The sequence below is a fragment of the Elaeis guineensis genome, chromosome 7, assembly GCF_000442705.2.
Source record: "Elaeis guineensis isolate ETL-2024a chromosome 7, EG11, whole genome shotgun sequence".
NCBI lineage: Eukaryota > Viridiplantae > Streptophyta > Magnoliopsida > Arecales > Arecaceae > Elaeis > Elaeis guineensis.
Genome location: NC_025999.2, coordinates 85,674,641 through 85,688,736, shown reverse-complemented (window position 1 = coordinate 85,688,736; position 14,096 = coordinate 85,674,641). Strand labels below are relative to the sequence as shown.

Below are 14,096 nucleotides of genomic sequence, written 5' to 3'. Positions count from 1 at the left end.
TTACAGATAGCTTACTTCATCAGTGTAATGGTTGCCAAGCTCAAAATTGAGGTAGCAAGAAACAGATGATGCTTCTAGTGCTAATTGCAAGGAAGCTATTTGCAATATCCAGTTTCAAATTGTTTGATCTGGAGCGAGTTCATTTATGATTTTTTAGGCTGGCATGAGACAAGGTTGGACCCTTGCTTTTTTTTCTTGTGATTATTATGTATGTGCATGAGCATATGCACATACATAATAGAGGTTCTATAACTATTATAATGGAGGAGTCCAATGATGTGTAACCATTCAGATACTAGAAGTGCTAGCTGTATCCATCTACAAACGCTTGCCGCTAGTCCACCTTTGTCATAAGCCATCCTCCCCAAAGTAACTCATCTGTGTTCCTCTTGCCTCATCACTCATCACAAAAATGCTTCACTTTATTGCCACCAATATCAGGAGTTAAGAACAAAATAATAGAAAGAATGAAGCACCATCATCCTCCTTCCAGTCCTATGATCATCATAAAGAACAATTCAGAACACATATTCACAGGAGAGAGAAAAAAAAAAATCTTGAAGAAGAAAGAAAACCCATACGACGTTCATTATGATGATTCATGTGGATGAATGATCAAATATTAATCCTATGCGATGGCAAAAAAGATGAGGAATGGATTATTGATGGAAGGAAGCTGCAGGATCCATAGAAGCCACCATTTCTACAGTACTCGGGATAGCAAAATCAGTTTAAGAGGTAGCTTATGTTATCTTAATTTGATGAATGTGATATCAAACATCCTGTCCAATGGCTTCTAATCAATGAACATGCCTGCTACCACATGGATAAGTGTGCCAAATTCCACATAGGACCTAGTAGTGTTGGTGCATCTCAAATTGATGAACATGTCTTCCAACACCAAGGCATACATGAAGAGGTCTCGGCTGCCATGCAGCGCGCACAGTAACTGGAGTCAGAAATTCTTGTGTTATGTACTCAACAATCCAAGGTCTCTAAGGACAGACTGGAGGAAGATTGTCACTTTTGATGGATGTGTTATTTTATATGAATTTCTTATAGGAAATTGCAACACTAGGACACCACTTGAAAAGTCTGATTACCAAACTTGCTCAGCTGACAGACCTGCAAAGGACTATATAAAATCATTCACACTAATGTCTTTTATGGTCGATCTAAACTAGTGAACATCTCTTGCACCATGGTGAACTGGTAATGATTTGGAGCAAAACAATTGACATTCTGCATTTTCTTGATCAAATTGTTGATTTAAATTGTTAACCACACACATAATATTAATGACCAGTTCGTCAAGGTGGGCTATTCATGCACACTAAGGGTCGCCTCTAAACATAATATAAACAAACAAAAATAGATGGATCAGGAACTCAAATGGATGCAGTCTTTTCTTCGGTAGGAAAGGTGATGTCCACCCCCCCCCCCCCCCCCCCTCCCCTTTCTTGTACTAAACCAGTGTCGTTGGAAGAATCTGTAATCTAGATCTGGAGAAATCTCTATGTAGCTCAATACTGCTGTTTGGAGATCAGGATTCATTTCAGCTTCCAAAGTTATACCCAAAATTAGTAATGGTGAAGTTTTACGGAGAAGGATGCCTCGAGAAGGAAATCCAAAAAGTTGGTCAGGAGCTATATTTATCGAACTTTGCTTTTACTTCTGATCAGTGGAGTAAAATCATTGCATTTCTAGATATTGTAAGATTTTATCAACCCATGAATGGATTTGAACAATGGCCAACTATTCCATTAGAAAGGAGTGCTTGCACTGAATATTATGTAACATAAAATCAGCCTGTCATCTATAATCAAACAAATGGTAAATGATGACCGTATTATCTCAGTATCTCACATGTACACAACCGGGCTCCCTTTTACTTTGCTTATTTTAACGAGTCAAAAGGTGAAATCACCTAATGTGTCCAGCATCAACCTAACGATTCTGTTAGCATGATGGGTCAAAGAGTTATTCCTTGCTATTATTGATGAATTAGGTAGAACAGCACCCTTCCTTTTTACTTGATAAACCCATAGGAGAATTACGAATAGCCCACACCTATCCATTTTGTGAGGAATTATTCCAATGATTACGGTTGCTGTGCCAACATGACATAATTCTGCATTAACGGTCTATAGTGAAAAGTTCTATTGTCATGCGGCAGCACTTTTACTTTGCATTTGTTCATGTACTCTTAGGTGAATCCAACCAACAAATCTCAACCAATTCCCCTCTTAGGCACTTTCATGCACCAACTTTTGTACAGTGAGATCATCTTAGAATTTATTCCACTAGGATCAAAGAGACATCAGGAATATAGATTTCTCCATATGTCTCCTCATACTGCTCAAGAAATGAGAATTTGGCCCTTCCCTGCTACCCTGATAGAAAATGAGGCATCACCGCACTGTTCCTTGCAACCAAAGCTCTTAATCACACTCTACATTCCATGCTTTCCTATTGTTCATCAAGCCTGCAAACCTAGTAGCTGAAGTGAAACACCAGAAAACACTTGCATGATCAGTTCTCCACTTGTTCCGAGCGTCAGCATTGCCTTTAATTTGTCAGGGTGCCAGCAACTTTGCACACTGTGCATTCTTCCTTTTATCTTTTACAATGAAGCACAATATAGCAGCAAAAGATCTTAGGGGACCCCACAAGCCAAGAGCGCCTGATTAGTGGCAGCCAGAGGAGATGATGGGTTGCTTCAGCTTCGAACAGGAGATGGATAGAGAGGAAACGGCAGTGCGTTTTCCAGTGCCTTGGCTTGTTTCTTCTCCTTCCCACCTTACTCCACCACCCTACCAAACAGCTCGATCGGCATTCACTCTTGTTGTGACCCATTGGATTGCTAGGTCCCAATCCTCATCTACCTTGGTCTTTGACCCCTCTGGCGCGGATTCCCTCGTCCTCCCGGTGGACCAGTCATGATAGATGGGTCATTTTCCTTTCTTTTTTGATGGAAGGGTACCCCATGACAAGCTCAGACGAGATCCATCAAGGAAAAAGCTGTGGGGATGCAGTTTTAGGCGACTATTTTGGAGTAAGCAATGAGGAAAGGATGGTGACTCTCTTGAGCCCATCGCATCCTCGGTGATGCATGGTGCAAAGGTGCACCATGTTTTACCTCCATCTCTAGATAACACTGTTCAGTCGCTTTCACCATTAACGTACACAGCAAAACAGTATTTGTTGGTCCTGTTGGGCAACAACGTCACGCGGCTGGACTTCCTAATTGTTGAACACTGAAGTCGTATTATGTATGAGCTGGTTCTTTTGAAACTATAAAAGATACGGACTTGATAGGGAAATGCAATAGTGTTTCGAACAGCCATTACATTATACAACATGATTGCACCAAACAAAGATTCTTATCCAGGATACCAAATATCCTATATTTACCAGGGGTGAAGAAAGTGGAGTCAATGCTATTTTAAACTTCTATGGCCCATAGATGATAGATGCAGCTCACCAGCTCATCGTTGATGGTAAAAAGAACAGAGTCTGCGCGCTGAAAGCTGCACTAATCTGATCAACAAGACTGTCCTAATCAATGACCCGTTTAATTTTGTTCCATTGGGGACCGAAGCCTGACTTTTGCTGACCTCAAATGAAGATCATGGCTGTATCTTTCAAGGCGTGGCATCCTCAGGTCTCTATAATTGAATCATTAGGATGCCATGTTATATGATTGAATGGGGACAACCAGACGAGAAGACTCCGAAAACTTGAAAAGTCAGTAAATTAATTTAAAAATTATCACATTACCAGAGAATAAACAGTGATGCCCCCCGAGAGAGAGAGAGAGGTGACAGTAGATATTCTTCAGTTCCTACAAGAGATTCTGATTTCAAGCATCTGATATATTGCACAAACAGCCACAACACAAGAAGCAAAGACAACTCTTTCTTTCATCGAATACTAAGAAACTCCTACTAAACATGATAGAGATCAGTTTCATACACTCGGCTTTCTTCTTCAAGGGAACAGAGGAAAATGAGAGGTCTCAGCACACTTGAGGCATAGGATGCATCCATGACGCATCTGAAACCACCTTGCTCAGGCCAATCACCTGTGTAGCCTTGCTCTTATGATGATCTCATGATGATACAAGATTGTATAAATAATGTTCTATCCATACAACAACATAATATTACTCTTTTCCACTTCTAGATATGCTCCTCCTCTGCTTCTACCTCATCAAATTTTTCATCTGTGCGAACAGAAGAAAGAGATCCCTGGAAGATAGATTCCTCATTGCATATGCTGTTCCGACAACCAAAGCATAAGGGGAATAGGCGATTAAAAAGAAAAAAATAATAATAATGGAGCTATCCCCTCTTAAAGGCAAGAAGCATGAGAAGTATCTGGTGGGTTATGAAAACTGTCCACCAAATTCATGCTCATTGCTTTGAATCAAAACATTGTCCACTTGGAATTGAGCTCCTCAGCCACACCCAGAAGTAAAGAGGCAGGCTTGTTCTTCTCCCTAGTATCTCTACTGAAAGGCAGAGCTTATAAAATCTCCACAAATGGAGGTGCATCATCCCTACGCCCTGCAAGAGACCGGTACAAGTATAACTTCTCGACAGCCTCGACATCATCTTCCTCAAGTTTATCCCTGATCACTTCCACCACCAAGTGAGGTAGCCTCCGCGCTACTTCCTTGCAACCCCTAATCGAAAGCTTACAAGAATTCATCCACAAGAACCTCATGTTATAGTAATGGTGAATCCCAGAGAGAAGACCTGCATCCCCAAAAGGGCTGTCCCTGATCTCAAGCTTCTGCAACTTGGGGCACCCTTCGAGCACGTACCTCAGAGCCAAGTCGGTGTTCCCTGCGAAGGCCACCGAAAGGGTCCTCAACAACTTCCCATACTTTCCAATGTATCCAAACGCCCTGTCGGTCAGCAGGCCAGACACGGCAAGCCTGGTGAGCTTCTTGCAGTTCATGACGATGGCCCCGAATCCCTCATCCATGGGTTCCCTGGTGACGTAATCAGGGCGGTGGCGGCCCATGATACAGAGGCGGAACACGACCAGCTCCTGGCAATTCTCGGACATGGTCGCCACAGCGGCATTGGTCATTCTTTGGCAGAAGTAAAGAATCGACCGGAGATTCCGACATCCCTGCGAGATCGCAGTCAGACCGACATCCGAAACAGAGCCCTCGGAGTCCTCCGAGGCATCCAAAGGGAATACCCGGAGCTCGCGGAGGTCCTTGCACGTCGCAGCCACCAGCCGAAGGCCTTCATCACCAACGGTGTCAAGAACCTGCAATGGCGACTCAAATTTTGGATCGACCATCAGTTGGAATTCAAAAAGGAGGGAGGTGGAAGGAAGGAAGAAGACGATACCCAGAAAGTCTGGAGATTGTGGCAACGAATAATGACCGGCATGAGCTGATCGGCGGTGATATCGGCGAAGCTGAGGTTGAGAGAAGTGAGGTTGGCACAAACAGGGTAGATGGCAGGGAGGTACTCCGGGGCGAGGTCGCGGAATCCCGAGAGGCACACCAGCGACCTGGAGGCGGCGAAGGCCGCCCTCAGGTCGGCCACCTCCATCTCCCCTCCCCCGCCACCGCCGTCCCCGAAGGACCCGGTGCCGAGGTGGGTGAGCTGCGGCGCACGCGCCATGAGGCGGCGGAGATGGGCGACGGAGACGTGCTGGTTCACCCGCAGCCTCCGGAGGGAGGGGGAGCGGGCCACGAGCGCCTCCAAGGCATCCAAGTCCACCGCGCATCCCACACAGTCGAAGACGAGAGACTCCAAGCTCGTCGTCGAGAATCTCGATACCCAGTCCACCATCTCCTCCTCCACGTCGTTCTCTATCAGATCCAGCACTCGGAGGTGCCTTGAAAAACAGAATAAAAAACCATCAATCTCCATAAAATCTTTCGTTGCTCGGAGTGATAGTGCTAGGGTTTCGATTGGAGATGTAAACGAACTGGATCTGATTAGATGATTTTCCGATAGATAGTATAACGATACCTGCAGTGCTCGGCGATGGCGGCGAGGCCGGCGGTACCGAAGCCATCGCAGCAGATGAGGGTGAGGTCGCGGAAGGAGGGGAAAGATTTGGCGAGGAGGAAGAGGTCGTCGTCGGAGACGAACATCCGCTTGAGGCAGAGGCGCTCGAGCCAGGGGTAGGCGGGGACGAGGGCGGCGAGCCAGGGGTAGAAGCCGGCGCCCCACCTGGGAGGGACGAGGTTGAAGTCGGCGAAGCGGGGCTTGCCCTTGAGGACGAGCGCCCGGACGCGGCGGAACCGCTCGACGGCGCGGGCGGGGGAGACGGCGTAGCAGTTGCCAATGAAGAGGTCGCGCCGGGTCTGTGCCTCGGCGCGGCACCAGGACCGGCACACCAGGGAGGCCGCGTTCCGGTCCCGGCGAGAGTCCAGAAACTGGATAACGTTCTCGAGGACGTTCTCCAGGACCTGGTCGGAGAACGGCGGAGGGTCGCCGCCCCCGCTTCCTCCTCCGCGGCCGCCGACGAGATCCGGGGACCACCGCTTCCCTTCTCCTCCTCCTCCCCTCTCGTCCTCCTCGTCCTCTGACATCTCGGACGACCTCTCCAGAGAGATGGAGAAGAGACGAAAATAATAATAATAATAATAATAATAATTATTATTATTATTATTATTTCATCATCATCGTGGAGAAGGAGAAAGAGAGGGGTCGAGTTTTAGGAGGTGGGGAGGGAGTCATACTCTTCGTGAATTAGAGATTAAAATTATTTGATTGAGATCCAGGGGAGAAGGAAAGAAATGTAAAGACGGAAAACAGAGGATGGAAAAGGGGTAGGCATGAGGAGGAGAGGGGTCATGGGTGGCCTGGTCTGGCCTTCTGGGACATTGAAAGGCTTTATTTCGTTTATATATTTGGTTACTACCATCCCTTACTCAGACTCCACGCTGCTGTCTGTGCCTCTCCCTGTTGGAATTTCCATGTTCCTCACCACTGCATGTCCAAAATACCTGGTCATCCAACTCCATTATTTGGCCTTCTTATGGTCTAAGAGTTTGTTTTATCCTTAAATTGAGTTCATCTCTCTGCCCTAGCTTTAATTTAATCAATCTGAGTTTTTTAATTAAGTTGAGATGCATAATTTAAGTTTTTTTTTGTTGTATATTGGTCAAGTGGGACTTTCTTATTGATTATTTATATCTAAATGGTTTGGTAACATTGTTCCTATCTTTTTGTTTTCTTTTGATTTAATACGATTGCTTTTATTTATGGCTGAAGCTTTTTTTACTCGTCACCATTTTATTCTAAGTGGTTTCTCTCTCATTTGGTTAGAAAATGTTGAATTTTTTCTGGAAATAATACCTTTTTTTATTATTTATCAATTTGTGTTTAATCCACTAATTTTATTTTACCTCTCTTATAGCTATCCATCTTTTTCTCTATGTTAATTCCCCTTTAATTTGATGGTGCTACCATCTTTGTATACCTTTATTTGGAGAAAAAGGAGCAACTAGACACATGTTGAAACCCCAAAAAATAAAATGTACAAAAACTCAAAAAATTTTTATATCTAGAAAAGAAATTCTCTTTAGAGAGAGAGGAGAGAGAGGGAGAGCAGATTTTTTTGAGGAGGAGGGTTGGGGGGCTTGGAATATTTAGTGTTTTGTGTTGAAACGAGGTATTCCCAGAAGAGGTTGCTCATCTTTTTTCCTTTCTCTTTAAATCTTTTTGGAGCTTTTTTTTTTAAGAAAATCGATAAAGATGTTTGCTTGCTGATGGATACATCCCTTTGAATCTCTCTCTCTTAACTCTAGAGTAATACAAGGTAGAGAAGAAGGGAACCCATTTTATGATTTCATCTTCTTTATCATTCATTTGGTGTTACATTTTCAATCAATCAAGCCTAAGTTATGATCATATCTCAACTTGTTAACAATTTATTAAAATATTAGGACTCGAGAAGTCTGGATGTTGACTCATGAACATGTGACTCAATGTTAATATATATTTGGATAATGGTTCATCATGGTTCTTTCTGTTGTGGGGTTATTAGGCCTCCAGCTCTCTTTGTGGTTTAAAAAACCATCAATGTTCATAGGCGGTAAAAGGCAAGCACATTAGCAACTAAATTATTTTCCTCCAGGTGTGCGGCCCACATCAAAGTTAAAGTAAGTTATCAAATCATAGAAATCTTTTAACCAAATCCAAATGCTTCAAATAACTATAATTTTTCTTTTAATCATGTCTACTAGAACTTTTAAGTCACTCTCCTTACCATCATGTCATTTGAAGAATTAAAACTGAAAATATTTCGTAATATTCTTATACTGTGTTATGCCAATTGAGTAAAAAGGCCCAAGTATGCAGCAATTACAGAGTGGAACACTATAACGATGGGATGTTGGCAGGGTAGACCTAGATAGGGTAATCTTCTACATACAAGAAACTCGCCAATAGAAGGTGCGAGGTGTCCCCAAAAAGAGTAGCAGCTTTTGACCCAATCAAGCCAACTCGGTCTGGACCAAAGTTTGGCAACGTAATTATGATCTTGGGATTGGTTGGTCAGAAATTTTAACCTGAATTTTAAAAAAATTGATAGCTCGGTCTTTCAGTCTATAGTTTATGAACCATTTTTGCATAGCTTGTCTTAAATGAGTGCCCATTAGTGATGTCATGTTTTTTTTTTTTTTTTGGTTAAAAACTGGTGATGTCATGTTTAGTGGCCTACCCAATAGCTAAAGAAATTTTGAAAACAAGCCTAGCTTAATTCATGTAAGATATTGGTGCATACGTAATGGTTGAGTATCATGTTAGAGTGGGATTTATTTCTTTTATTTTTATTTCCTTGGAGAAAGAGAGGAATCTCTTATTTGCTCAAATTTGTTAAAGAAAGTTATTATGAAAGCTTACCATTCTTGCATGCTGAAATGCTTTTTCCAATAAGAGAAAACATGTTCTCGCTAGGTTGATAATCAACGATGGGTTTTAATTTTAGCTTTAAATCTCTTGTGACAAGACATTCTACATTAGTTTGAACACTTTATCTTTCTTATCCGGGTTTGGGATCAGTTACAATCTTGTAATAAAAATAGAGTTAGATGAAGTTGAGAGGTGCTTTTAAAATATTGCATGATAGATAGTTTAGACATACATAAGGAGGATCTGAGATGGCTCTTGCAAAAAAAATTTGCTTTGCTTTGTGTTGAAGTTAGTTTTTCTAGTTCTGTCACCTTCTCTTTTGTTTATTTAAATGCCATAATTTTATTGCCTTCTTGGATTAGCTAAAGTCCTCAAAGTCACACATCACCATCTTTCTTTTATTGAAATGCATCAACATCTATTATCTATATTGCCTTCCATGTCAAATTAAACTCCCTCTGTCTGTTGAGGCTCTGGCGCGCTTCATATAACCAAAACTCTGAAATCATGTGGGCCGTCTTGCCATCCGTAGCAATATGTTCAACTCTAAAATATTTAAACTACCAAAAAAAAAAAGATTTCGTGTCCAACTGCTTATTCTTTCATTTGTTTTCACTTCAGACAAGATCTCAGCATCCTTTAAATGCACCTTCCTCTCATACGTTACCATGTACAAATTTTATCATCCATATATTCTTACATTCTTGTGAAAACTAACGTTCTGGTAGCATCACAATGCCACCATAGCCTAAATTATTCTCTAATACTTCAAGCAAAAACCAAAGTAAAGTTTCCAGCCAAAGGCAAAAATAAATAAATAAAAATAAATACTAGCTTTAAAAACTGTCCCCACTTGGTGGTTTTATGGGTACACATGAGACCAAAAAAAATCAATATCTTTATATTTCAGGACTGATGGCAGTACATGGATGATTGGATTCTTCACCATCGATAGCATCGGCTGCCAAACCGTATCTTAATCTCCAGTTCTCCAAAACAGAAAGGAAAACCCACCAGATATGCTCATGAAATGACCGAGATATCCTGCATTCGGATCCTCGCACAGTTATTAGCGGCATGGAGTCCATACGGCAAAAGGATGAGGCATGGAGAAGGTGAGCCTAACTCTAGAAACCACCAATTTGTCTCAAAGCGAGGGGTTGTGATGAAGAATCCCGCATTACCCCACAATGGGTCACAGGTCTTCATTGGAACAGTGCAAAGCCTTGAAGCGATTAAATAACTTAAGGCCCACTTCATGAATGATTGAGGGTGGAACCATCACTCAAAAGTCCTTTTGCCACTTTCCCTTGCTAGTTTATTCATATCTTTAGGGAGTGAGGGAGGCAGAGGACAAGCAAAAGCGAAGTCCAATGCACTGATCACTATAGCTATCACTCTGAGATGATCCATGACACACCCACGCAAGGCCCATCCGTGCTTTGAGACAGTGGAAGGGAAATGAAATGGCATTTGATTGGATGGCCTTGCCTTCCCTAGCTCGCACCCCCAGCCACAAGTCCAAAGCTCGAATGGCGATTCAGCATGGCTTGGGTTCATGAATGCTTGCTTTTAGAATGCCTTCGGCCCCCCTTGCATCAAATGGGATGGGGCTTTGGTGGAATGCTATGGCTATGTGAAGGCCCACTGCTTGCTGTAAATGCCCTTTTGTTAGATATGTACATGTGTGCACGCTCTCTTGGCCAGAACTGGGATTGGAAAGGTATTTCGAGTGCGTGCAAAGGAATGCACCCTCTTTTTTTTTTTTTTTTTGCAAGGGATGAACTTTGAGTGCCAATCTTTTCTCCTTTTTTTCTTTTTTTTTTTTTTTGGTTTCTTTAACTCTTTTTGGGTTGCACATGCAGGAGAAGAATTTAGGTGCTTCCCTTAAACTAGGTTTGCAAGGGGGTCCAATTGGTTTTCGAATAGATTTATAAGATTTCTAGCCTTGGCCTAACTTATTTGATGGTTTAGTTTGGTTCGCATAGGAAATTATTTATCAGCAAGGATCACATGTGAATTTATGGGTCCGATCATGCATGGCATGTTGAATTATTTCGGAATTGATATAGTTAGGTCAGGTCCAGTGTCCATGCATGATGGCTTGATCCAATCCAGTTGGAGAACCGGACCGAGGTCATAGACCCAAACCTGAGTAGAAACAACATGTCCAGCCTACGGCTGTAGCTCGACTGTGCATGAAATGACTCGGTTGAAATAGAATTAGTAGTAGGGTTTGCATGAATTTTTAATATTACAGCATTGGTTGTGATTGGTTGGTCACGAGCAAAGCAATGGGTTGTGGCCGTGATACCATTTTCTGGGCTCAGGAAAGGGAGGACCAAACGAGTTCCAGAATAAGTTGTGCGCCAAGTCAAAACAAATGCATAAGACCAGGAACTCAGTGCATGGAAAAGAGGATAACAGTGCACATAAATAGGTCTGATACAGGTGCACAAACACTTAGAAGTGCAGCAAGGGAAAGTATTCTTTTACCCTTCGGTGCGGGAACAATATGAATGTAAAATCATGCACGAGAGCAAGCATAAATCACTAAGAAACAAGAACCAAGATTTTTATGTGGGAAACTCTGATGAGAAAAAACCATAGGACCGGATCACACGTGAGTCGGATAAAAAATTTATTAATTTAAATATGACATATTTATTAAATAAATAAAAAATTTAAGTCTGAATCGATTTATTTATTAAATAGATAATCTGATTCGATCAACATAAACTATTAATTTAAAAATTCGACTTAGATCAAATAGATTGAACAGGCTAAGCGGATCGGCTTAAACAAGTCATAAATAGATTAAGTGAATTTTAAACAGAGTAAATGAGCCGGATTATGATTCGATCAATTATTAAATAGATCAAAATAGATTAAATAGATTAACGATCTAAATCTGAACTCAATCTATTTAATAAACAAATTTAGAAAGATTGTCCCTTTTGTGATCCAAATCTATTTATATCAAACTCAAATCTACTTAAAATGGATCATTCACATATTGGGCTGATGGGTTGAAGCATAAATTGCCATCTTTACACTAAGTTAGATCAATATTGGACTATGAAATAATAGGACTAGAAGGTTTGTTGTTGTTTTTGGCCAAAGTAAGGATTACAACATTTCTTTTCTAAATTCCAACCTCTCTAGAGTATATTTAGAGGCTTATGCACATTAAAAACAAAAGAAGAAGAATAAGAAGAATGATGCACTACTCCAAAAGCCCAATATTCAAACATTTCTGCACCGAAATGCGTAAATGGATACACAATCAACAAAGCAACAGAAGTGATAACATAATAACACAACACAATAAGCATTATGGAACACATAAAACTGCTAATTATATTGTCCATAACCTACACACGGGATATTGGTCACAAACAAGATTGTTGAAATCAACTAGCGTGAATCATGGATAAAAGTGTAGTTGTCTTAAGTAGTCATGCCATATATGATTTAATTACTATCTAGTAAGTATAACCCCTCCCTTCAAATACATGTGATATCATTCTCACTCAACCTAAGTATTAGTACATTATGAGGATGCTTGGTTCATGACCGCAATCAGAATCAGAATGAAAATCTGAATGAAGTGAAATGATAATCGGAACGATCAAATCCCGAAAGCGTTTGATTCATGATCAAAATTAGAATCGAAATTGGAATCAGAATGAAAATTTGAATCTATAGAAGAGAGTAGGAATTGGATTTTAGATAGATTGGACTATTCTCATTCAACTCTGAAATTGAAATTGAAATTGAAATTGAAATAGAACTTCCTCCAACCAAACGGTTGGAATGGAAGTTACCCATTCTAGACCTTGTTTCCCCCAACCAAGCACCCCCCATATATCTTGCATTATCTTAGGCATGTAAGGAAACACTCCAATAAACAGCCTATGAAGCACACAACAAGCTGATATCATAGGAACTTGTAATGGGACTGAGAACAAAGGAAGAATTGTATATTGATGAAAGCTTTTTAGGAACTTTTACATTTTTCATCTTAATGAAATTATTCAAAAAAAAAAAAAAAAAAATGATCATGATAGCATGCAAGGAGCAATAAAGGTTGCGAAACAAATTCCTTTCATTGGATGGTTATCTCCAAAATTTCTTTTCAAAATTTGATTTTTCTCATCTGATTCATCTTCAAAACACTATGGCTGGTCTCAATCAACGGATTATGACAAGACTTGTTGCCACTGATCTTTTGGTCCGAGTTGATCTGATCGGAGAAGGAATGTAATTGATGCTGGACGATGGTGGCTTGTTCTGCAAAATAAATTTCTAACCGGAGTTAATTTCAATAGGAACCTTCCAATGCTCAAATTAAAAAATTATAAAATAAAAAGAGAAGGAGCGAGTATTGAGAGACAGGCGAAAGCATATATATCTTGAGGTCTCCTTTGACCATCTATTTGTAGGTGAGGGCGGAAGTGCTAAAGAAGGAAAATTAAATTATTACTCTTATCTTATAGAGCGAGATACGTTTATTATTTCCTGTCTTATTTGAAGAGATACATCATTATTTTTTTTCTTATCTGCTCTTGGAAGGTTATTACTATAGATTTCAAAATTTTTCTAACTAGTATAAATCGGATAACAACATGAGTGCAATACTTTCTCGAAATATTAACTTGGGTTAGCCGTGAAAATATCTTGGGTCGGTTAGGACGGGATATCGGCTACATCTGAGGTACCTAGTATGTTAGCTTTCACCGAGGTAAGATTTTCCTGTCTATATCAGGACGGAAAGAAAGATCGTTTAAATTACTTGGTATAGACTTCAAAATAAATGTATACTAGTTAGACAATGACTTGGTTAAAACAAAGTACCTTCCAAGCAGAAAGATACACATAAATCATAGAGCTTTTCTATAGAACACTTTATGGCCATATTCTCTCTCTAAATTGCTAAAGACTGTAATATCATTCTCGACCTTTTCACATGGGATGAGTTTGTAAACAAAATGGATCCAGCCATAGAGTTTTGGACATAGCATTTCAAATTATATTACATTTTTTTAAAAAGAATTGGTGAACAAGATACGGATAAATACAAGGTAAGCCACGTGGGACAATTACAAATGTTGTCTCCAAAGAAGAAAAAAAAAAAAAATCCAATAAGGATGCGAATCTGTAGGTAAAAAGACAGATCCTTGAGAGCCGACATCATGCCTT

General features: G+C 40.7%; 1 protein-coding gene across 1 annotated transcript; it reads right to left on the bottom strand.

Annotated features, from left to right (window-relative positions):
- Nucleotides 1-3,902: 3,902 nt before the first annotated feature.
- LOC105048656 (transport inhibitor response 1-like protein) lies at nucleotides 3,903-6,987 on the bottom strand. Its single transcript, XM_010928044.4, has 3 exons — nucleotides 6,003-6,987; nucleotides 5,370-5,865; nucleotides 3,903-5,286 (listed from the first exon to the last, which is right to left on the bottom strand). The coding sequence occupies exons 1-3, from the start codon at nucleotides 6,566-6,568 to the stop codon at nucleotides 4,528-4,530; spliced, it is 1,821 nt and encodes a 606-aa protein (XP_010926346.1). The 5' UTR covers nucleotides 6,569-6,987; the 3' UTR covers nucleotides 3,903-4,527.
- Between the last annotated feature and the right edge of the window lie 7,109 nt (nucleotides 6,988-14,096).